This window comes from Pholcus phalangioides, unplaced genomic scaffold (assembly GCF_987345545.1).
Source record: "Pholcus phalangioides strain wild (caught in Gottingen) unplaced genomic scaffold, Ppha-v1.0 ptg000029l_1, whole genome shotgun sequence".
NCBI lineage: Eukaryota > Metazoa > Arthropoda > Arachnida > Araneae > Pholcidae > Pholcus > Pholcus phalangioides.
Window position 1 is genome coordinate 9,972,849 of NW_028301619.1, and position 27,152 is coordinate 10,000,000.

At 37.1% G+C, this 27,152-nt stretch overlaps 1 protein-coding gene across 1 annotated transcript in view; it reads right to left on the reverse strand.

The window, feature by feature from the left end:
* LOC149067666 (supervillin-like) overlaps positions 1-27,152 on the reverse strand; it is a 238,023-nt gene that overhangs the window by 97,454 nt on the left and 113,417 nt on the right. Inside the window, exons 12-15 of the mRNA XM_089252480.1 lie at positions 22,346-22,502; positions 15,339-15,496; positions 13,548-13,824; positions 4,278-4,429 (exon numbers count right to left, since the gene is read on the reverse strand). Of these exons, the coding sequence (XP_089108606.1) occupies positions 4,278-4,429; positions 13,548-13,824; positions 15,339-15,496; positions 22,346-22,502 (744 nt within the window). The remainder of the gene's footprint in view (positions 1-4,277; positions 4,430-13,547; positions 13,825-15,338; positions 15,497-22,345; positions 22,503-27,152) is intronic.

Below are 27,152 nucleotides of genomic sequence, written 5' to 3' on the forward strand. Positions count from 1 at the left end.
AACCTGCCAGTTCACCTGGCATGTTGCCAAATGATGTTTTATCGTTTACAATAATATTTCTGAAAATATATGCAAATTATATCCAAATGTACCTTGTTTGTATGACGTAGAATTTTTCTTGTTGACATGAAGTGTTCCCGTGGTCCAAGTGGACTGAGAATATTTTATTTCATGATCAGTATAAGTACGGATTGTGTTTCTTGAACAATCGCATTTCATCTCACTCATTTCACATGCTTAATTCCACAATGTTGTAGCACAGTGGTGCTTTAGTGTTTCACATATCAGCTGAAATGTAACAAAACTTCATCCAGCCTTTGGCTTGGAAATATATCCAGTAATGTCTTTCTAAAATTGAGTTTGTCTCTCGGCAGCTCCGGATTTTTATGAGTTAATACTAGCTTTCAAATGTGGGCTGTGACTTAGCTTTCCCAAAGCACAAAACGTGATGATGGAAAGTTTCGTCTAATGTTCCCGGTGCTGATGAAGTTGATATCATCAACAACGTCGAATGGATGGTTCGACTCTGGCTATCCTCAATATCTGTCTCGTTGGGTCATGACTACAATCCTCCCACAAATTGAGTCCTTTGGCATTCTTCAAATGGACGACTGATGAACAACGCCTCATCGATGGACCTACATCACTTGCCTGACCAGATTCATTAATTGGTTTGCTAAAGGTTCCGATGTTCTACTAGTTCTGAATAGTGCACCTTGGGGTGTGGTGATACGATCTCGAGTGTGTTACGTCCCCCTCGGAATAATTACGAATCGTCTCTTTCAGGTCAACTACTCTGAAGACATCCATACAAAAACTGTTGGACTTTGGAAGTCGCGTGGAAACAGAATTCCTCTAGTCACATGCCGAAATTCCGGACCAGTACCAGATAACTGCAATAATGTTATGTGAAAACGTTTCTGTGATATATATTCATCTTTTAATATTATACTAAAAAATTTAATAACGTTAGCAAGGCGTTCTTAACTAAATTTTGTAATCGTGTTCTTTTTGTGATTTGAATAAATGTCTTGATTTGACGTATGACTTTGAGTCATTTCCTTTTGCTGTCAAATAACTTGAAAGATAAAAATAGAATCTGGGAGTGCATGAAAGGTTGCACTTAATCGACCAATTCAAGTTCAAGTTTTGACAGCAGTTGGAAATATTTTGTATTGAGACATTTATATTGAAGTTATATATTTATTTTTTGGTATAGATCATAGTAGCTTAGAAATTTGGACAGTCGCTATGTGTAGGTTCAAATTGAACCAGATTTCGTAGATTCGACTATGTCTTATACGAATCCTATTGTTGACTCAAATACGTCTTATTCTAATCCTATCAATGGGATTAACCCTGGTAATCCTGTCAATGAGACTCAGGTGATCTTTCCCCCAGTAGTTCCGCTTAACCCCAGTTAATGCACTGAATTTTTCAGTTCAGCGGGATCGGGGAAGTTGTTTTTCTGGGCAAAACACAGGTGTTCCATATTTTCCAGGTAGAGTGGAGACCCAGGCACATTCCGGACAGGTTGCCGGTCGAACCAAAGACAGACAGAGCAATCGGAGAGACAATGGAACCATGACGACATCTGCACACCAAGAGTTATCCGGTCAGGCAACCAGTTAAACCGTAGAGCGGCCAGCAATTGAAGAGACGAGGTGATTCGAGCAGTGCTGAGGTGTGCTATGAAGAACTCAGTACAAAATTACTGAGGAGAGAAATTACCCGGTGTACACCCAACTGGGGGGAACCGCCTTAATGACTAGATAGCTGTTTCAAAAAAGATGGAACCCGCCGTAACTTGCAGCGCCCTCGGCATTTAATAGGTAAACATTCCCATTATGCATCATCCAATCGCAAGGATGAAGCCATGGTACTGAAATCAACATCTCATTTATTTATATATACAATATTGTTGGCGCTGGGGCCTATACAAAAGGATGTGATTGAAAATGACAAAGATATTGTTTGATATTAGACAAAAAACTAGTGATAGTGGGGATTCGACAATAGAGCTTGGGAGTTTGTTCCATTCACCAATGGTATGAGGAAAGAAGCTGTAGTTAAAGCGGTCAGTGGAAGCAAAAAATAGGTTTTAATTTAAGGGAATGGTTGAGTCTTCTAGAGATGTAGTTTGGCTAAGATACCAGAGATATCTATGTTGAATTGACCATGAAAAATTTTATAAAACAATGTTCATCGAGCAATGAGACGAAGAGTAGAGAGAGGGAGGAGATGAAGATTGTTTTTAAGTTGAGACATGGGAAACAAAAGATGACCAGCAGTCGTGACCAAATCTGGTGGATTTATTTTGGATTGATTCGAGTTTGTCTATATTACTGGAGGTGTAAGGGTCCCAGATTTAAGCACCATAGGAAAGAAGGGGGGAGATATAAGTTTGGTAACAGAGTAGTCTGATATCCTGAGTGGAGTGTTTAAGATTGGAGGAAGAAAAGTTTGGTGGAAGAAGAAAAGTTTGTTAAGACACTTCTGGTAAATGTAGTCAACATGTTTGTTACAACATGGGTCGGCTGAAATTATGACACCGAGGTATTTCATTTGAAAACTTGGGATAACGTTAAATTATTGATGGAGTACGAGTATTCAAGAGGAAGTAATTTACATATTATCACAAGAGAAAAATAATATTGCAAAAAGAAAATATAACACAGAACCTGACAACAGCTCAAAACATAAACATGGTGGTCGACTGGTGGAATATCTCGCAGTTTGACTACAGAAACAAATTAAAGGTAAGACAAAATAAATATAACAGTAAAATGACTAGACTCAAGGACTATTTCTGCGGGGGCCTAATGGTAATGTTATAATGGTCTGACATACTCCCAGTGGTTCTTCTCGGCATCCGTACGGCTGTCAAAGAGGATTTACAAATGTCCTGTGCTGAACTTATTTATGGCACAACCTTGAAACTACCATTTGATATGTTGGATTCAGCAGCGATTCCACAGTGTGAAGATCTTTGTCACTCGTCTTTGGGACAAAATGCAGCAGTTGAATCCAGTTGCAACTTCTTCTCATTGCACCGAAAAATAATATGTCAACCCTGTTTTGAGGTCTTGTTCGCATGTATTTCTGCAAGTGGATCGTGTGCAACCACCACTAAGCCAGCCTTATACAGGACCTTATAAAGTTTTGCAATGAACGAACAAAACTGTTTCCATCGAAATCCATGGTCGAAAGTCAACTGTCTCAACTGATCATGTGAAGCCAGCGTATTTGATTCTGAACACTGAACAACCAAAAACTGCAGCTTAAAAATACAGCACAACAACAAGTCTGCTAATGAAGATTCATCAACAAAATGTATTGTTTCCCGTTCAGGAAGACATGTCCATTTTCCATGAAAACTAGCAACTTTTATAATGGATTGATATTCATAACTTTTTAAATTTTGTTTCATGTTGTTATAAATTTTTTTTTATGCTATCTTTCATGTTATTTTTCTTACCATATTATATATAGCTATATTAATCAATTAAGCAATTTATCACAACTACCTAAATGAAATTTGCTATTGTACTCAATATAACATGTGTATAATATATGTTTTACGTAATATACCGTTCCGTTCGGTTACCCTCTCTCACTGGGGGATACTCTGTGGTGAATCGCCACAGAAGATGCACCACCATGCCAATCTCGACAGAAAGTTGCTTCGGCAACCCTGGAGAGAAAGGGAGAATCTTTCCCCTTTGCATGGGTGGGCATCAGAGCGAGGTGAATAACCCCACTAGAAACATTGCACATTGGCAGGAATAACGTCATAACTCAAAAGACCTGAAATTGCAGAATAACGAAAATAAACTTTAGTTTTTCAAAATGGAAAAGGCTGTTTACTTGAAAAAAAACTTTTGCTGCTTAGCGGCCAGTTGTGTAACTATAGGAATGTCAATATTATTCTCTTGTAGAGAAAAAAATTATTGTTTTGAATATGGAATTAACTCAAATTCATGAATTTTTTAGTTGTGACATTATTCTTGCCGGTGTGCGTCATGTAAAGATGTCCTTTAGAAATATGTAGTTGTTGTCAATTAATTATCTCAATACTGATTTAATTATAATGAATAAAAGTGACTGTTACCATTGAAATGTGTATTTGATTGAGAAGGCAATAACATCAAGGGGCTCTATATCACCTCAATATCGAATCCAAACACCACCTACATCATCTGCTTAATACACCTTCTCAAAAAAAAATTATTTGCAAATTTCAATGTTTGTCAATTAAAGTGTTAGGAAATACTTACATGTGGGCCTTTTTCTTCATTCAGCTCAACAGTCATAAGAGCACATGCACCTTTTTCATTAATGGATGAATTTTCACCTTGCCAAAAAAAGTAAGCCCATCGTTTTCGACCCACAAAAGAATGTCTTGAAGCATTTCCTTTCAATGTTCGACCTACAAAAAACAAAATAAACTTTAATATTGCATTTTGTCCCATGCCAGCGGGTTTATGCATTCAACTGTACTAATTATAGATGGTAATGGTACATAATATTAAAATTGGACGGTCATTCCAAACGACCCTTGGACTTTCCAAAATACAGGCCAATCTCTTATATACAAGATGTCTAGCAACCCTGGCTGTTCAGACTGGAACTGATGTAGCACAAGAGCAATTCCCGAATGTTAAAGACTGTAATTGAATAGAGGTGCAGAATCATTTAATTGACTATTCCAACTAATTTCGTTGCTGGCCATGGAACAGAGAGGTCTTGTTTTCTAAAGGGAAAGAATCCAGGGAACCCAACTTCTGCTAAGCTTTTCATTATCCCCCCCCCCCCACTTCAATTATATTAAAAAAAATTCAAATTCCTATATGGTCAAATCTTGATTAGCTGAATGTGCAGCGGCTGATAAAAAAACTTCCGAGTTATCATTAGTTTGACTCAATGAAAATTCTTATATGGGGGGAACAAATATTTATTAACTCTTTCATTGGCAATCCCAAGATATCTTGTCACACTTGATCTGCTTTATTTCAGCCACCCCAAAATAAAGCAAAAACACGTTGAAGCTGTTTTTACAGTAAAACATGTTTTCCACCCTCCTCCAATCAATCAACTGCCAGTGGGAGGAGTCAGCCCTTGTTCAGTGTCAGATAAGAGGAGCAAGAAAAAGAAACAGTGTTTTTTCCCTTTCTTTCAGCACTTTGAAAAAATATATGCTCAGTACAAATAATACAAAAAGTTTTTTAAAGTATTTCTCATCCTAGAAAGCCACACAGATCGTGCCAGGTGTTTTTTGTATCATAGTGAGGGAAATAAAAGTGATGGGCAGAGTAAACTTTCTTGTTGGGGGGGAAGCAGTTATCAGCTTGCAATCGGGGAAAAAAATTCTTGAAAATAGGTGGCAGTTTGTGAAGGTTTCACAATTTAAAATGTGGCAGTTATAATGTGGATCAGGAAATTTTAAAAACCGGTTGAATAACGCTCTGAATCCCGGTGGGATTAGAGATGTACACGGGGGGGGGGGGGGGCATGGGGGGGATCGTGCCCCCCCCCCCATGATCAAAAATAATTTTTTTAATGCAAACAAATAATTTTTTTAATTAAAATTTTTGAAGAAAATACCTTTATATATATGTGTGTGTGTGTGTGTGATTATATATATATATATATAATCAATTTCTGTTAATTTCAATGTTATTCGAAGGCTATGAACTCAAAATTTATCTTTAATAAATTCGCTGCGACCCACCCTCTAAGCCATATAATGATGAATCGCATAAAGGCCCATGGACCAAATATGGCCCTGGGGGTTATCTGATGTGGCCTGCCCTCCTCCAACCTAATTTTGTAAAAATGAACTAAGCGGCACATTTACAGATCGCTTAAGTGTCCCGTGGTATAATTCCAGAGCATTTAAGCGGGCCATGGCACATTTTCAGATCATATGACCCGGGACACAGTTCCAGAACATTTAAGCAATCCGTGACACATTTAGAGATCCCTTGAGTGACATGTGACATAGTTTTAGAGCACTTAAGTGGCCCCCAGTGCGGTTCTACATAACTCAAGGTACCTGCGGCACATTCTACGATTATTTAAGTGATCTGCGGCATATAATTACGGATCACTTGAGTAATGCGTGACACAGTTCAGGAGCACTTAAGCGGCCTGGACAAATTTCCAGATCACTTTGTTCCATGAAACATTTAAAGATCTCTAAAGTGGCTCTATAGGGCACTTATCAATGGAGGGGGGGGTGTGTTACTTCAACTGCCCATAAGCTATCGAAAGGTTTTCTTCGTTTTTGGCGTACCGAGTAAGATGCCATTAAAAATATTTCATATTTTCATAAAGGGTGGTTGATGACGTAAGCATTATCCAAACTCCCCCTTCCCCCTTGTCATCAAAAGTCAGCAAATCGGGAACCCCCCCCCCCCATCGATGCTGACGTAATACTTGAATGGCCCCTAAATTGATTAAAAGGGTTTTAATTAATCAATCAATTTGTTTGTGTAAATGATTTTAATTAATTAATCAATTAATTTGCACTGAATTAAAAAGTAATTGACTGTTTATTAATTATTTATTACCTTATGAACGAGTAAATTATTGCAGACCGGACTGTAGACTCATTGAATTTGATTCGGGCCGCAGTTTGAAAAAGGTTTAGAACCACAGTTTTAGGAGGATTTTTGGGAACTCTATTATGTCTAGGCCTGCTCATCTCTCACTACTTTCTTGGGATGGATGTCATGCCCGCACCCTTCCCCCAAAGTTGGTGCTGACAGGGCTCCAGCTTGAGGCAATAACCATTACGTGGCCCACTATTTAGTGGGGTGAAGAAGGGTCGAGGGATACGATTTCTATTGTGTTTTATTTTTTACATCATAAATTTACTGAATGGTGGGGGAGGAAAATGTTTAATCTAGTTTCTAAACCAATAACCTCTTTACTTAAACATTACAAGGGGGTGCCAAAATGTGTGCTCGCCCCGTGCTGACCAAGTACCAATCTAGCTGCAGCTTTCGTACTATAGGTCAGTCATTCTAAACCAGTGGTTCTCAACCTTTTTTGACTCGCGGAGCAAGATTCTATGGCGGATCCCCATAGGCCAATTTTTAAATTATTTATCAAAGTTACTGATTTATTTTTACTATTTAAAAATATTTACAATTATTTTATTTATTTATTTATTTTTTTAAATTTTCTTCGAGCGGCCGAGGAGCCCCTGGAGAGTTCACAAGAAGCTCCAAGAGCTCCGCGAAGCACCGGTTGAGAACCGCTGTTCTAAACATTTGAAAGCCAGTGGACTGGTAAATCTCTTTTGTGTAAGTGAAAGGCCCAACTTCGCAATGCAAATATAAGTCAATGATATGCATTTTTAAGACAAACCTAAAAAATGGTACTACCAGGGCCACAACTAGGGGGAGCAGGGTGGTCTGGTGCGTCAGGCCAGAGGGGGGCAGAAATTTTACCATCTAAAGGGGCGCCAAAATATCCGGGGAGCGTGCTTGCCCCGACTGACCAAGCATTTAGTTGTGGCCCTGGGTACTACTCTGGTTTAAATAGCTTTCCCGGTCTGGACACCAGGCTCGCATCCCGCTTTTGTAGCGAAATTGTTTTGCGCTTTATTTCGAGAAGTTCGCAACGTAAATAGACGATATTGGTATCGTCAATTAGCTATTTCAAAAACATATTCGATGATACCAATATCATTATGTCAGTAGCACCAACGCTGTATATTGTTTATAAAAAAGTTTTCTCTGACATGGTCCCGCCCCTTCACAGGAGCAATGGCTAAAATTGGCTAAATCCGATAGAGCCTGGTCCTCGTGTTCTTTTTGAAAGAAAGAAAGTACCGACAACAAGGTTCAAGGCACAAAGAAAGTTTTCATATCGAAACTTGCGGCCTTGTCCACGACACACAGCCTACCACAATTTTTTAAATAGAAATAGAAACCAATGATTTTGAATTAAAACTATTAAATTCTTTAAAAAATGGCTGGAGAAGGAGAGAAGTCATTTTCAAAAAAATTCAGTAAAACGATTTTTGCATTTATACATCGTTTTGACCTGTATGAGCATATAAACGAGGTTTCGTTATATTGAAACTGAGCCCCCCCCCCAACATTTTGAATAACTTTACGCCAATGAACAAAACCGCTTTGAACAACTATTTATTTATATTATTAAAAATTAAAGCACACATTAGTCAAGATATCAAATCAAGGGAAAACCCTTCACTAATAGGAAAATCGCAAAGTATACTTATGGTGAAGAGGCTAGGACAGAAGTGACACTCGGCTATGGTCTTGAAGAAACGATGCTCGACCACAGATGTCAGCAGAGTCACACATAGAACACGGCGACGAATCCAAGGCATCGACAAGGCGGCGGAATCGGATCACGGACGTCGACAGAGCCACACTTGATCTTTGCTGATCAAGCAGTAGAAATCAGGTGACGGATATTGTCACGAACCCAGGGCGTTGATGAGGCAATATTAGATCCCGAACACCGGTTGAACCACACAGGGGATTTGGGGATCAAGTGGTGGAATCCAGATAACGGATATCGCGGCGAACTCAGGGCATTGAGGTGTCATTAGACCGCAGACATTGGCAGTGCAACACGTGGATTGCGGCATTCAAGTGGTAGAGTCCAATGGCGGACAACGTGACGAACAGATAACATCAGATTGCGGATTTCAGCATCATACAAGGAGACAGTATCAGATCACTGCTATTGACTATGCCAGCCAACACCAGATCGTAGTTGGCAAGGTCTAAGATCGAGATCTATTAAGATCGAGAACGGACACTAGACATTCCTGAACGGCATTTTTGGAGAGCAACTGACAGGAACATCGGACCAGCCGAGTTGTTCAGATGATTTGCGAATATAGCGCTACATCAGACTGAAGACCGATTTGAAGCACGGACGTGATTATATATAGCTCTCAAATCACTAAGCATGCAAATGAGGAGTAACGCACATGCGCCCCCCTCGACATGGGCGTTCCAAGAGGCAAGTTCGGAAACTAGTTTCTTTTCTTCCCAAAACAGTCTGTGATACGTCGGCACCAAAAACGTCCATAAGTAACAAAAGTTTGTTCAGTCGACAGAAAATTATTATAAACATAAAGTATATGCTACATAACACAAACTCAATAATAAAACATAATACATGCACTACTATTACATAAGGGGTAAAGGTCAGGCGAGCGCCAACAAGGCCATGTTACACATCGCACCCTCTGTGGGACACGAATAGCGTGTGTAACCTTTATCTTGAAAAGAAAAGAGCATTCAGTGAGTATAAAAATATAAGAATGGACGAGGTGACATATCATTGTTTACTGATAAAAGAAGAGTGCTGGAGAAAGCGATAAGGGACAGTAAAAAGGAAGTTGAATCTAGGTTGGCAGATAACATTCGCTCTGATAAAAAATCATTTTTTAGATACGTCAATAATGGATGTAAGGGGACAGTTGGCCCCCTCTCGATAGGAGGGTCTAGGTTAGAGAGCAATGTTGACATGTGTAGTGCTTTCAATGACTTTTTCGCGTTGGTTTTTAACAGAGATAATGATATTCAATATACGGGTGTTGCATGGGGAAATAACATCCTCAACGATATTCAAGTGGAAGATGTGGAAGTCCTAAATCTTCTAAAAAATATATGTGCGAGCAAAGCACCAGGACCAGATGATATCTATCCCAGGGTCCTCAGGGAATGTGCTAATGAATTGTTGGGGCCAGTCACACAGATATACAGTAGTAGTGTTGCTGAGGGTATCGTCCCAAGGGATTGGAAACTTGCTAATGTTGTTCCGATATTTAAGAGTAGTAGTAGAGAAGCTGGGTCCAACTATCGTCTAGTGAGTTTGACGAGCTCTCTCTCGAAAATTTTGGAAATTATTATCAAAAAGCAATTGGTGAAGTGGATAGACGAGAATAATGTATTGTCGGATAATCAGCATGGGTTCAGGAAGGGGAAGTCATGTGTGACTAACCTCCTTTGCTTCTATGATCATGCGACTGAAGCTTTGGGAAATGGCCAAAACCTCAACCTAGTTTATCTTGAAAAACAACCAGAAGGCATTAAATTGGGTCCAACATGGTAAACTCTTGATACGTTTATGCGAGATTGGGGGCAACTTGCTGAATTGCATAGAATCATGGTTAACAGATAGGCCACAACTAGTTATGGTATGGTGAACGAGGAATTCTCTGGTTGGACAGGCGTCACAAGTAGAGTTCCTCAAGGAAGTGTCCTCGGCCACATACTTTTTTCACTTTTTATTGATAAACTCGATCAGGGTATCAATGAGATCGCTAGCAAATTCGCAGATGACTTGAAGCTAATGGGGGGTAATTGGGAATCAAAGCAATAGGGAGTTGCTCCAGACCAACTTAAACAGGATTGCAGTATGGGCAAATGAATGGAGCATGATGTTTAACAACCACAAGTGTATGGTCATTCATTTTGGTTCGAACAAACCACATTTCACTTACGAGTTGAATGGTATCACTATCCTGGACGCAACTAGGGTGACCGATTTGGGAGCGGCTTAGGTTGTAATGATATGAACCCGTGGTGGCTGGAGAGGCACCAACCCATTTTAATAAGTAATTAATCAATTATATTTCTAATGGTAATAGTTTCTAAAATAACAAGTCTCATAGCTGATTTTGTTGATGAAGGTAAAGATCACAGAAAAATTATATTTTTACCTTACATTGGCTGGTTTTTGGGAAGAAAGGTGAGATAATCGAGTTTTTTATTGTTCTGGTTTAGGTTTGATTGTGCAAGTAGTATTTCCGATTAATTTGCTGTGTAGATTATCAATCAGGCAACTGCAATAGCTGCGATAAAAAGTCTCTGCTTGTGAAAGCTGTCCAATCAGAAAATTCCTGTTGACTATAACTCACTGTGACCTATCCTGCAACAATGATTCTATCCAATTCAGCAACTTGCTCCTAATCTCATGTGAACGCTTCAAGATTTTTACCATGTTGGATTGGACCCAATTGAAAGCTTTTTGGAAATCAAGATAGAAAACTTTTTTGCCTTTGCCCAAAGCCCTAGTCATATTATCATAGAAGCAAAGAAGTTTGGTTATGCATGACTTGCCCTCCTGAACTCATGCTAATAAGAAAGAACTTGACACCACAATGTCGATATCAGATCAATTTGAATGTTCAGAAATAGTTGAAATATAAAGGGCATGACAGGTAGCAACATGATCACAAACCTAATTTTTCCATATGAAGTTCTTGTAACCTTGTAAGAGCAGCTAGCATGCCAATCACGTTTTTACTCAAATACAGAGTAAGTACAAAAGAAAAATTATTTCCACCTATCTTACAATACCTTAAGCAAAAAACATGCAATGAAAATTGGGAATTTTTAAATGTTCTTATATTCATGAATATACCTGTTATTTTCACAATATGCATGCAAGTATGTCACAATGCAAATAAAATAGTCTGTGCAACATACATATCTACAAATCATTTGTAGCTTTTTATGATACAAGGTTGATAAAAAAAAAATTGTTTCTTTATTAAGTTTTTGTTGGTCCCCTAAAAACATTTGTAACAGAATCTTTACTGGAAAGTGTGAGTTCAAGTGTTAACATGCCTGAAATTACAGAAAGATTTGTACAAACTCCAAAGTGTCCAGAGACTTATGGTATATAATGGATCTTGTAATTGCCAAAATACAAAAAGCATCAAGTTAGATGACATATCTTGTAATTGCTGCTGAGAGGGTTAGCAAAGAATTTACACACTTTACAACAACTGATTGTGATGAAACATAATTTTACCATATGCTGAAAAGTAGCCTAATTGTTTGCAAAACATTAATTCAAACTCATCACATTTTTATCCAAGTCATCTTGCACATTTCAGTTCAAGTAACTGTTTAACCCATTTACGATCATGGACATAATATTGCATCCAAACGTCAGTGGAATAAATTCAAACAAGTTCTCTGTGTGTTCTTTCCTCTCTCCACCATCGTGAAGCTTATAGTAACCCTATCAACTGAAGTTGCTTTTTCTTTCCCTCTTTCTATACTTCTGTTAATGTTTTTTCCCCACACATATGATATATCTTTCTACTATATGCATGTCAGAGCAAAAGAGAATATATAGTGGTTAGGGCGAAAAGAGACTAAAAAAACTCTTATCTACCTTATCTATTACACTTTTTCCTTTTATATTTTCCCCCCTTTCTTTTTCTAAGTTGCGGTGAGATTAGGACGAGGTTATCAGATATATCATTGATTCATCAAATAGAGATAATCCAAATTTGTTGTTGAAATCTTGTACGTGAAGTGGTTGAGGTAGCTTCTTGGACCCAGATGCATTGACACCAACCACGATTGTCAATTTTCTTAACTTACCACCATCACGATTCATTTTTGAATGTCATTTCTCTCTTTGGGAAAATACTTGTAAAATAGTTCACTTCCATCAATATTGAGCAAATCTTCTGGATCATAACCTTTCAAAAGCTCAGGCAAGGCTTCATTTTTCAGGTTTAGCAGTCATTACCAGAAATGTCTTTTGCTTGCCCATGTAAGGCTCGGAAGATTGTTTCAAGCCAGCCAGCAGTACCAGCATTGAAATCAGCTGTATTAAAAAATTTAGTGAAATTCATGACTTTTCTTTCACTTATTGAAAGTTTTTTTCTGTGTTGCATCCTATATGACTGGAGCCAATTCAGCAAAACTTTAGATTTCTGGAGAGGCACAAAAAAATTCAAAAAATCTTTTGAATTTTGGATTCACATTTGAAGAGTCTTGCATGAATAGTGCATTTATTTTTTAAATTTGTTGATAGGGTGTTTGAAGGGATGTTAGGTGAAAATGCTTATGAAATTTAATTTTTCATACAATTTATAGATGCTATAAAATTCATGAAATTCAATGTTTCTTAATTCAGTCAATTTAAATATTGAGAGAATGTTTTTTTTTTTGTTTTGCTTAACATCTTGGTGCATAAAAAACTTTTTGCAAATAGACATGACATGTGATTTTATAGACTGTATAAAAAATTAAATATTTTTCAGAAATAATATTTTTTACTTGAATAGCTTCCAGGATGATGGGGAGAATGACATTTGGAATAAGTTTTCTAATTAAAAGTTGCCTGTATGGACTAGACTACACAGGATATAGAGGAAGGTAGGCTGAGAGAGAAGGAAAGAATGAAAAATCTGCTCCAATAATCGTTTCCTCTATATTTTCGCAATGTTAATAAAGATATCCTTGTTTAGGTATTTTATTGTTGCAATATATCTAAATATCTGGGAAGGTCCGTAATTGCATATATTCTGATTTTCTTGCTAAAAGCCTGTACACAAAGTGTTTAAAATAGTATCTATGACTATATCCGAGGGTGATCATTGAGCAGGGGTTCAAAATGCGTACTTCGAGTAGGAATTTTCTTGGAAAATTGTTCTTTGGCCTTAAAAGATGGGGGTGACCATTAAGAAGAGTTTCCTGTATTTAAAATTTATCTGTTTTGTACCAGATAACATTATTGAGGCTCACCAATGCTGCTGATCATATAATGCCACCGAACGACATAAGTATCACCATTATGAAACTGGCCCAAGCTTTCTGTTGCTAAAATCTTATAGCTGTACTCTGATATATGCCAAACTCGATAAGATATTGTAGAGATTCGGAAATGCCTTCGTTCAGCTTCATCATGATATTCAACTCCTCTTCCTAAATGACTGTTTTCCAATATCATGTCTGGTTCCTCAGCTTCTGTATCAAGCATACACTTCACTTCACATGGCTGAATTTCATTTATGCTCCCACACTATATTGTAGAACAGAAAAATCATTTTAAGTTTCATCATTGCTTAATTTAAAAAAAACTTTGAAAAACTAAAAATTATATTGGATGATTGTAAAAGGTCGAGCAAAATTTTAATTGGCAACAGAAAAATTACTACATGGCAGTACTGGTACTTAGAGAAACGGGCCTACAATGATACAATTATTCAATTTTTGCACTTCACTCATAGATAGAAAAGTTAATAGAAGAGAGATGTGTGTGGCAGCACTACACAGTAATAAACTTCACATTAGGTCTACAACACATACAAGCACATTCCAACATGTACCAATTCATTAGAAATTCAGCAGAGGTGTGGTGCATGTGTGGTTTAGTTGTAGTAGAACATGAGATAAAGGTGGATAAAATGCTTAAATCCAACTCATCAGAGTTCGCCAATGAACATTTTTGGGAACTCATTGACTATGCAATCAGAAAAATGACTGGAATGATTGTCATATTTGTGAAGGATATTCAGGATTCTCTGGCTTTCCACAACAGTTTTTGTATGGACTACAAATGTTGCTTTTCATCTGAATCTTGACTGTTTCATTAAAAAGTTATCAGCTGTCATCCGGAGCTCTCTTCAGGAGATAAAGATCCTCACCCACTAGAACCAGTCCATCAATTAAGAATGGAAAGCAGTAAAAATTACTAATTAAATTCATCCTCATGGTGTAAATTCATGAGATTTATCTATAAGTTTAAATAATCAATTAATTTACAAAAACTTATTTTGCTGCTGGAGTTGAGTTCATTTTCTTTGTTCCCCTGTGAAGAAACTCCTTTCCAGGGCTCCAGTGCAAAAATAATAGTGGGGCCACATGTGTCTCATCAATTTTGAGGTGCAAAAAAGTTTTAGGACCCCTTTTGCCACCAATTTCATGTATTTTGTGGGAGAGGGGAAATAGGAGAAATATTGAGAATATACATATATAGAGGAGAATATACAGGAATACTGAGAAATATAAACACAATAAATTTTAAACACAAATTTAAATCAACACAAAAATTTATGAAAATTCAGCACCAAAGGTAATTTTAAACCAAAGAAACAATTCCTGAAACTGATGAAAATTTTAGAATTGATGAATTTAAAATAATTGAAAGAAATACTTCCAACACCTAATAAAAATTCAGAATAAATGAAAAAAATAATTTCAGAATTGATGAAAATTAATGCAAAAAAATATTTTAAGAATTATTGAAAGCCACCAATAATTTACTGCGAGTGCAGGGCCCAGTACGACTGCTCCTGTCGCACACCACTAAGGTTGGGTCTGCCCCATTCCTATCTTACCCAAGTTAAATTCAACTCAGTTTACTTGATTTTGCCTTACATTATTATTTTGCACAACTAATAAATCGCGTAAAGCAAGGGACGCCTGATTTTATTGCATAAGTGAGCTCACTATAATGATGGTATAGAGCACACCAATGTTGAATGTTTAAGCTTATTGTTACATAAATTTTAAAAGGAAAAAAATCAAAATAACCTTTTCATTTTCACACTGCTGTTTTTGTTTAATAATTGGGTGCATGTTTGGCCAGTCAAAAAACTTTTCTTTAAGCAGTACACTTTCCATATGTTGACTTGTCTTAGAATATATAGCCCAAATTGGACGTTTGCTTCCTTGCTTTTTCATTGGTCCATCTGAAATTAATTTTTTTAAACAAAATTGGAAATATCATAATATTCTTGAAAAAATATTTTTACTTTGCATACAAATATTATTGCATAATACAGTCAAACTTAGTTATAATAATACCAAAATTTTCTCAAATTTTTGCATTATAACCCAGTTGTCATTACAACCAAGGTTGACATTTTCCATGACCATTTTTGACAAAAAATATAATTAGATGCAATCAAATACTGTGAATGAAGTTGCTATTTCATTATGACTAGGGTGACCATATTGGATTGAGAAATATACAATAGAACCTTATTATAACGGACAGTTAAAATTGTAATAAGAGTAAAGGGCCTCATTTTTATCTAACAAATACTACACATTTCCTAGCAAGCGATTAAGTATCTATTGTTTTGCATAAATATGGATGTGCTGCATGATTCATACAACTTGCCAGCCAAAAAAAATTAAGATTAATGCATTGTATACATACACATCTTTTTTAATTCAACCTATGTTTAACTTTCTGACTGCTCAATTTGTGGACCGAAATTGCTTCAAAAATTGCATAATTTTTTTCACTCAAAAAGTGAAGTTTGAGCGGTAATACCACGTGCCTTCAAATGCCGCAATTTATTTGACAACTAACGACATCTGTTGGCCAAAATGTAAATGAAACGTCTAATACTGTATATAATTTTTTTCAGTGGTTAAACGGGGAAAAAACGGGATGCGCTTCTCAATAAAGGAAGAAAAACACATGCCCGCGGAAATCGCGGGATGAGCAGATTTTGCTACATTTGAGTTGCCCGTGGAAATCGCGGGATGAGCAACCTGAGGGTTAAGGCTGTTTTTCATTTGTTATACAATACAAACTTTTTATAGCTAACTATTGCACTTTCATTGATGTACATCTTGTTGCATTATACCCCCTATAAAAATTATTCGCTATAAACCAGACTTTCATTAAAACGAAAAACCTTTAGCCCCTATTAGTCCATTATAGTGAGGTTCTACTGTATGAGAAATTAGAATCATAAATATAAAATACAAATACAACGCCACAACAGGCAAAATGCCCAACGAGGTGGCTGAGAAAAAGATGCCCATAAAAATATGGATGTCATATGTTTCAAAAATACAGCAACCCAACTAAAAATGTAATTAATAAAAATTATAAACAATATATACACATGATAAAATATTATGCAATGCCCATAAAGAATACTTATGGTTGTCTTATTCTAAGTATGGATAGCTTCTCGATTTACCCCAACATGTTTATCGTATTAAACGTGCCAATTGTGTTATAATTTACTACCTCCGGGGGTAAGCTATTCCATTTATTAACAACCCTATTAGAGAAAAATTCCCTGCGATAACCTTGCATTGTCTCTCACCAATCGATACTGGTGTCCCCTTGTAAAAGCAGTCAATTGGCGATGTACTAAAAGTTCATGGTCCATCCTATCCATTCCATTGAAAATTTTGAACACTTCGATCATATCTTCTCGACACCTGCGTTCATCCAATGTAAACATATTCAAAAAATGAAGTCTCTCTTCGTAACTCAAGCCCCGCGTGCCAATAAGGACACGTGTAGCTCTTCTCTGCACCCCTTGTCCCTCTGTAGGCATGGTCTCCAAAACCTTACAGCATACTCCAGTCCAGGACGAACTAAGCCTCGAAAAAGCGGAAAAATGACTTTAGGAGAACGCGAAGAGACCTTTTTGAAAATGAGACCAAGCAATCTATTCGCTTTTTTGACCACCGCTGAACAATGTTCGAACCAAAATGAGCGACCATGCACTTATCAACGCTAAACGTCATGCTCCATTCATTTGCCCATGCTGCAATCCTGTTTAAGTTGGTCTGCATCAACTCCCTATCGCTTTGATTCCCAATTACCCCCATTAGCTTCAAGTCATCTGCAAATTTTCTAGTAATCCCATCGATACCCTGATCGAGTTTATCAATAAAAAGAGAAAAAAGTATGGGGCCAAGGACACTTCCTTGAGGAACTCCACTTGTGACGCCCGTCCAACCAGAGAATTTCCTGTTCACCTCTTAACCACGATTCTATCCAATTCAACAAGTTGCCCCCAATTCCAATCTCGTGTAAACGCTTCAAGACTTTACGATGTTGAATCCGATCAAATTCCTTCTGGAAATCAAGGTAAACAACATCTACATTTTTGCTCTTACCCAATGCCTTAGTCACATGATCATAGAAGCAAAGGAGGTTAGTTACACATGACTTCTCCTTCCTGAACCCATGCTGATTATCCAACAATACATTATTCTTGTCTATCCACTTCACAAACTGCCTTTTGATGATAATTTCCAAAATTTTTGAGAGGGAGCTCGTCAAACTTACCGGACGATAATTGGACACACAGCCTCTCTACTACCCTTCTTAAATATCAGAACAACATTAGCAAGTTTCCCATCCCTTGGGATGATATCCTCAGCAACACTACTCCTGTATATCTGTGCGACTGGAGTAGTGTGACTACCAATGCTATACAAATTTTTTTTTCAATTGTAGGCAAAACAGCCAAATATTGCTTATAAACAACGTTTCGTGAGAAATACAATACAATGGAAAATTTCCAGTGAATTAAAATGTATTAATTAAACTGTATTGTATTAATAAATTGAATTATATAATTAATCTTAACATTGCAAATTTGTGAGATGAATATTTACAGTCATATTCATTATAACAAAATTTATAAACTGGGCAAATTATCTTCCTCCCAGATTCTAGAAAAGATTAAGAATTAAGAGACAAATATATAACATATCTGATTTCTCCTATATATCGTACATGCCGCAACTTCACACTTTTTCAGACATTTAACGCCTTTGTAAGCCCTATTCTGGAATATGCTTCTCCATTATATGGTCTCTACACTGAGTAGGAGATATTGAAATGCTTAAACCACCACAAAAATGATTCACTAAAAATCTAGGCCTTCATGAAAAATATTACAAAAAAAGACTGGAATATCTGAATCAATATTCACGTGAATTACATTGACTCTTCCTTGATCTAATATTGCTCTACAAAATACAGAGAGGACTAACATTCATATCAATCGATCCCCTTAAATACATCAACTCAACAACAAGAGCTCATAAATTTACCATCAAACTTCCATTATGTTAAAAATAATGCAAGGTACCATCATTTTTTTTATTTGCACAGCTTATATATGGAGCTCATTGCAAAGTGAGATTGTGAGGAAACCAACAGTTCATCAGTTCAAGGCAGCTTTAAAAAATCATCATCTGTTTCCACATCTTCGATGCTATGCTTTCACCGTGTTTCCTGCATACATGCCAACCTTGGAGCCAAGCTTCTTTGTAGTGGCACTGTTCATCACTGGGCAGGGCGGCTTGAGCTTACCTGCCACCGGGTGAGAATCTCATGTGCTGCCCCTAAAAAAGACCCTGGTGGGGATGCGACAGGGTTCCAGTCTAGGGGGACCTCAAGATAAACCCAATTCTTTTCTCAGAAGAAAGCTGCACACCATTGTTTAGCGTACAAAATGCTCGTGACCATATCCCACTTTTAAAGCAGACTTTTGACTTTTTGGTCCAGCATTACTTGATTGTTCTTAATAATGTGAGATAACTTAATCCTCAAAACAACACTTATGATGTTTAACGTGATGTATAACCAGGTTGATTTTTACTAAGAAATTTATTTCAAAGGTGCTCCTGGAGTTCCAGGGAATGAACAAATGAGAAGCTAAATTTTTCCTTTGCCTTCATTTGACTGTTTTGGAAAAAACATTAGGTAATGGAACCAAAATTCACTCGCCCCTTGTGATAAAGTAAAGCAGCGGCTCTTAGGCTATGTGACCTGTTGCAGCTGCACGGGGCACTGCTAAAGAGAGGTGCTAAATCCAAAATGAATGGGTGAAAAGTTTCATCGACTTGAAAAAAAAAAGGGATTTCTGTCCACTCTGGGGGTGGAGAAGGGAGTGCCAAATCCTAGATGAAAGGATGAGAAACAGAATTTTTTTTGTTAGGAATTAATTGGGATAAGTGCAGCTCGACTGCCGCCTGGCAGTCAAGTGGTTAGGGAACTAGCTTCTCACTGTGCAGGTATGGGTTCGAATCCCGATTCGGGCATGGATGTTTACTAACACTAACAAATTCCCTGGATGGATCATGCTGATCCCTTGGGAATACGTGAGGATCACGTTATTATAAAAAAAAAAGTTGCGAGGTGGGGCTGACAGGTCTGCGGCCCTAGGCCTGGGACTATTCTCATTTTTTCCCCCTATAGATTAACTGAAGGGTCCCTATAAAATATCTGGTTTAGGAGCCAGCAGAAGTTTCCAGACTAGGGGCTCTCTCTCACTGACTCAGGCCTGTAGCCAGAAATTTTGTTCGGAGGGGGGACCAAAGTGATAGAACAGATATTTGGCCATATCTTTTTCCCTTTTTACAGTCATTTTCTCACATTTGGGGTGGGGGATCAGACAACCAAGTCCCACCCTCTCTACGGCCTTGCCCTGACTCAAGATGTGGTGCTATGGGGAGGGGATAGGCAGGAAGAGCAAAAATAATTCCTGCATGGATAGACATTCTGTCTCAAACCACATCATTCGCGTGATGTCATGTGCATTTTTACTGTGTGAACTTTAGAAAAAAATTGGGAATCTGACATTATATATCAAACTAGCAGTAATACCTAGCACTGCCTGGGTTTTCTTCATATACTGGGAGCATTAAAAAAGTGGCACCACAAGTTTGGGAACCAAGGTACTCAAAATTTCAAAAATCATTGTTGCTGGACAGTTTTTTTTACCCTTATCATATGCCCAACTCTGGTGAACTTTCAAAATTGCCTATTCTTTAAATTAGGGCCTGTTTGGTGCACATAAAAAATTTGGCAAAGATCGGTATGAAATTGTAGATTTGTATAGAGAACATAAACACAGACAGATACACCGAAAATTAATTCTATATACATGTATATAGTGTTGGAATTATTGTGAGTTGCGATTTTCGTAAAATTATAAACATATTTTTTTGTGTTAATTACTTATATCAATTTAATAAGAGACCAGAAACACATCATTTAAATTTATTAAAAAAGGTTCTTAGGTATTTGAAAGGTATAACAAATTGTGTTTTATTTTATGATAGCCAAAAAGGTCACTTAAATGGAAGTGCTGACACCAGTTGGGACAATGCGGAAAGTGGAAAATCTTTCGCAGGTTCAGTAATTATGTTAGGTTCATCATTATTATATCGGAAATCCAATAAACAAAGGTATGTAGGTTTATCTACCTGTGAAGTTGAACTATTTGCAATTGCAGAAGTTACAAAACATGTTATTTGGATATAGAATTTATTAACTGAATTGAATTGTAAAATGTTTTGGAATATACCTATAACTATACATTCATATAATCAAGCTGCTATTGATTTTTATAAAAAATGCTAAATCATCTGTGAAAACTTGACATGTAAATTTAAAATTGAATTTTGTGAAAGATTTAGTTGAAGAGAATCGTATAAAATTGAAGTATATGTAAATAGTAATGCTATGTCAGCAGACTTTCTCACTAAGGCTGTAAATCATGGACATTGACATAATTGAATGTTACTGATATGCAATTGAAAATATAATGTGTGTAAAAAAAAACTTTGCAGGGGGAATGCTGAAATTATCGCGAGTTGCGATTTTTTTAAAATTATGCAATTTTTTCCCTTTTTTTGCTATAGGTGTGCAAAACCTAGGTATATATGTTATCTTGTGATTAGAGGAATGATATTTGATGTTACTTTAGACATGTTTCAGACGCTGGTAAACCTGTTTTGATGATCGTATCAAATAAATACATTTAAGAATTATGTTTTCGTTGATTTAGAGTCTCGATTTCCCACATATAGATGTCAAGTTTTTCATTTTACAGCTCCATCTGTGAGTGAAATTTGAATTTTCTTTTATTTACCAAAAAGAACTCTAGGCGATGATAAGCATGGCTCTGATTTCATGACCTAAAGATGAAGTGTTGATTAAAATCTGACTTGAAATTCAGGTTTTTTAACCTATCAGCAACGTCATTTCATCTTTAGGTCATAAAAATCTGAGTCCTAATGATAAAAGGTGCGGTTTGAAATAAGATAACTTATGTCAATTTGTTATTAATTTGATATTTATTTTTGGCTGGATATTCATTCTTTGGAGATGCTGTCTTTGTGCAACATAATTTTGTACTCAATAGGGAGAAATCCTTGAACAAAAGTTTCTAAGAAAAACCAGTATGTTCTGTATTTTATAGTAGAAATCCATAGAAACTACAGAAATTCCATAGTATTGGCAAATATGAGGGGATTGAAACTGGGATGCCACTGTCTGAGTGGCTATGTCAGGGTGCATCCAGAGATTTCCTCTCCAGTTGCAGCTTCCATAATGACACAGTGATGTTAGAGCTGGTTGTTCAGCCAATATCATAGGCGGAGATAGACTTGGAAGTCTGGGGGGGGGCACGGTCATTATTGCTGGGGGGGGAAAGATGATGATGATGTTGATTCATCTATACATATATGCATTAGATCTGTCGACTTCACCTTTGATGCTTTTGGGGGAGGGGGGGGCGCAATGCCTCCCATGCCCCCCCCCCCCCCGTATGTCTGCCCATGGCCAATATAATGAAAGAATAATCTTTGAAAGCCATTATAGAATTAATTTTTGTTGCAGACTCATTATTCTATTACTTTTTAAGCTACTTCCGTATTAAAAATTTCATCAAATCATTAATGTTATAGATCACTGAATATAAGATATAATTATTGTTTAATATAAAAATAACTTTTAGAGGCAAATAATGCAGAAAACATACCAAAAGCTGCATTCAAGGGATTCATATCACACTCAGAATAGTTATATCCCTGATCCCACAGGTTCTTTCCAAGTGTAATGCCACATTTCCTAAGCTCTGGCAATGCAAGTTTTCCACACCATATATACATTTCAGCTCCAAAATCAAACACAAAAACCTAGCAAAGAAGGGGGGGGGGTGGAAATGGTAAAATACTGAATATAAATATACATGAACTTGAACTTTCATTTGAAGAACTCATGGTATAATTCATCTTCATAAACATGAAGCTGGATTTCGAAAGCATTCTACTTGATGAATACTTAGGGCTCAACAAAATTTATATCTGACATGGCTGTGCAGTGACACCTCAGCTAACAAAGATAATTTGCTCCAGAATTAAATGTGTAAATGTGTTAGAAAAAAAAGTTTTCCTATAGGTTTCTATGGAAATTGTTTCATTAGTTCTAGGCAATGCCCATGATTTGAAGTTTTATAAAACACTAAGAATAAAATGCACCATAAAATAAATACATATAAAAAAGTAGATCTAATCACAAAATTAAAATCTGGTTAATTAAACATAAAGTACAACTTAACACTCAAAAAATTAAGTATATCTACATGAAGACAAGAAACATGAATTAAAACACAAACATACACCTAAAAATACATAATTATTGTCAGTGCCCAGACCACTTGGTCAATGCTATTACCAAGAAATAGATATTATTTATGAGTATAATTATTTGGGTATAGTAATGCAGGATAAGCTTAAATGAAACTCACACACCGTTATATTTCAATAAAAAAGATTAAAATATATATGCAGTGATTATTTTACAAAATTAAAAACTTGATCAGAGTTAATATTTTAGGAAAGATTTATTTTAAGCAGATACATTCAATTATTAAATACTAAATCAGTGCCTGGGAAGGAACTTATAATAAGAATATTTGGAAAGTGAATAATATACAGTCAAACCTTGTTAGCCGGTCACCTGGATAATGTTTCCTATGATGTGATGTGATGGTGGATGGTCGAAATGATCCGACTTCATTTTAAGATAAAGAGAATTCAACAGATAAATATTATTTTTTTATTTACAAGAGAGATATTAAGACAAAACATATATGCTATGTACATATGCGATAGACTCTCACGCATCTTTGCTGCACACGTACCACTGCTCAGATGTAGGCATGAGAATGCAGTGCTATCTATTTCTTGCCATTTAGAACAAACATAATTTTCCATTTATGAGTCGATTCATTATAGAGTATCCTCCCAGTGAGCAGGGTGAATGATACACAAAATAATGATTAGGAAGATGCTATAATAAGTATGAATGAATGCAGTAATGCTAGTAAAATTAATGCAATGATAAGTGTAAATGTGTGTGTGAATGAAATACATCAATGTCAATAAAAGAAATAATATGTATAATGAATGATTCAAAACATCAAAAGCATACAAAACAGATTCACTTAATATCAGTAGTAAAGGAGTCTTTCTGGAAAATGAACTCTTCGTCTGGATCTGGTCACAGTCTCTTTCAGTTTTACAATCTTGGTGCCATTTGTTTTGGGAACAACCATTAAGGGACTAGGCATCGTTGGTGGTAGAATATGCTTGTTAATTATGTAAGCAGGTTTAGCTGTGTCAATTGACACTGTCACAGGTTTGTCACTGATCTTGATCAGAAAATTCTCATTGTCATGTTGTATTACCTCATACGGTTTGGAGTAGGGATGCATCAGAGAGGGACAAATGTTGTCCATTTGGAAGAAAGACATGCCAACAAAATGATAAATCTTTATGAATGTTGTACGTACTTCTTGGGTTGCGATCAGAGGAAGAGAAAGGTGACAGCTACACATGATCTCATGCAAACACAAACCATAGGTTGAATCAGCTGGTTCCCCGTATACATCGTAAGAAAGTAGGTCACCAGGAAGGCAGAGTGTTTTTCCATAAACAAGCTAGGCCATGGTAGCTCGAATATCGCTTTTGTAAGCAGCTTGTAACCCCAAAAGAAATATTGCTAATGACCCTGTCCATCGAGTGTTGTGTGTTTTGAGAGCACTATTCAGAGTATGATGAAACCTCTTTCAATCATACCATTGAATTGAGGATGGTATGCAGTTGTATGTATTATGTGACTGCCAAGGATTGCATTCAACTCAGGGAATATAGCGGATTCAAAGTTTCGACCTTGATCGGTTGTTATGGTAAAAGGAGTTTCGAATCTGATACCCATTCATGAACGAGAGCTTTGGCTGCATTTTCAGCTGTCATGTCTTGCATTGGTATGCATTCTGTCCATTGCAACATGGCCTTGTTGGCGCTCGCTTGATCTTTACCACTTATGTAATAGTAGTGCATGTGTTATGTTTTATTATTGAGTTTGTGTTATGTCTATCATATACTTAATGTTTATAATTATTTTCTGTCGGCTAAATAAACTTTTGTTACTTACGGACGTTTTTGGTGTCGACGTGTAACGAACTGTTTTAGGAAGAAAAGAAACTAGTTTCCGAACTTGCCGCTTGGAACGCCCATGTCGATGGGGGCGCATGTGCGTTACTCCTCATTTGCATGCTTAGTGATTTGAGAGCTATATATAATCACGTCCGTGCTTCAAATCGGTCTTCAGTCTGATGTAGCGCTATATTCGCAAATCATCTGAACAACTCGGCTGGTCCGATGTTCCTGTCAGTTGCTCTCCAAAAATGCCGTTCAGGAATGTCTAGTGTCCGTTCTCGATCTTAATACCTTCGTAGATCTTGCCGACTGCGATCTGGTGTTGGCTGGCATAGTCAATAGCAGTGGTCTGATACTGTTTCCTCGTATGATGCTGAAATCTGCAATCTGATGCTACCCCTGTTCGTCACGACCTCCGCCATCGGACTCCACCGCTTGAACGCCAAAATCCACGTGTAGCACTGCCGATGTCCCCAATCTAAAGACACCTCTTCGTCAACGTCCTGGGTTTGTCGAATTCCCTGTGTGGTTCTATTGGTGTTCGTGATGTAATATTGTCTCGTCAACGCCCTCGGTTTGTCACGACACCTGTCATCTGATTTCTACGGCTTGACCGGCGAAGACTAAGTGTGGTTCTGTTGACATCCGTGATCCGATTCCACCGCTTCGTCGACGCCTTGTGTTCGTCGCCGAGTTCTATGTGTGACTACTGACATCTGTGGTCAAGCATCATCACATCCATAGCCGAGTGTCACTTACGCCCTAGTCTCTTCACCATAAGTATACTTTGCAATCTTCCTACTAGTGAAGGGTTTTCCATTGATGTGATGTCTTGACTAATGTGTGCTTTAATTTGTAATAGAAATAAATAGTTCTTCGAAACTGTTCGGTTCATTGGCAGATAAAGACATACGTTGCACCATGTGGTAAAATGATTGATGATGGTCAGTATTGGTACATTTTGCGAGGACCTGGATTTGAATCCCGCCGCTGCCACAGTGGTGGTTGGCTGAATATGGTTTTCTGTGGTTTCCAACTTCAAGGCACGAATGTGAGTCAATCTCCCTGTTAAAAAGTCTCGCCACAAAGGTAAAACAATCATTACACTTCACTCACAGTTAGAAAAAATGATGGCAGATGGCAGCACTAAACATAAAAAGCATTACACAGAAACAAACTTTGTGGTAAGTTCACAACACAGGACACACACACACACACATTCTAACATGTACCAATTCATTATAAGTTCCACAGAGGAATATCAACAAGGTGCATGTGTGATTTAGTAGTGAATAATTTAAAGAAATTTGTACCCTTCTTTGATGGTGGCAGTGGTCTAATGAAGTCGATATGGGCAAAGCAAGGAATATGAAGCATAGCAAATGCTTTCAGAGGACATTTTTCACAGCTTCTTTTATGGATATTTTCATACCAGACCAAAGAAATATTAAAGAAATGAGTTGGGCGCGGTAGCCCAGGTCAATAAGATGCTCGCCTAAAGTACCAAAGGATGTTTAGAGGTGTCGCGAGTTCGATACCCGGTTCGTCCTTTGCAGAAAACTTTCCTGACACAGGGGTACAACAAAAACGGCAACAAGACAGCAGGAAAAAAATCGTTACCGCAAGGAGTCCCCATCGAGGGGTTAGTGCACCAATCCCTCAATGAGTATAAAAAACAAGCCTGCTATTCGGAATCAGCAATAAATTGTAGGTCCCGGTATAATTAGCACTGGTGTGCAGAAAATGACCGTGGTGCAAAAAAAAATGATCAAGAAATGAGTTTCGTAGTTGCCAAGGCACCTAGATATGACAAATCGTGCAGATGATGGAATATTGCTGTTCAGATTTATTAAGGTTCATATGGTTGTGGACTACTGTTCGGAACACAATAATATAAATGAAAATTCTCTCAATAGGAAAATATTGTTTTTATATTTGCAGAGAGGAAAATATTGTTTTATATTTGGCATAAAAACATTTGATGCCAAAATGTTTTGCAATTCCTCGTCTTATGATTGAGCATCAGAGAGGTCCTTGCAAAATTCAATCGTTCCTTGTAAAATTACCAGTAAAATTGAAACAGGATGAGTTAAAGTTCCTCGATTCGGTTAAATACCTCAGAGTTTTAATTGATGAGCATCTTTCATGGTCTAACCATACACTAGAAGTCAGCAATTCATTAAACTCCTTTATATACATATTTTCGAAAGCAAGGCATTTCGTACACTTTTATGTAATGCGTATGCTATATTTTTCACTATTTTCTTTAAATTAACTTATTGCTTGTAAGTATGGTCATCTGCCACTCCAACATCTCTACAACCCCTGGTAATTGCTCAAAAG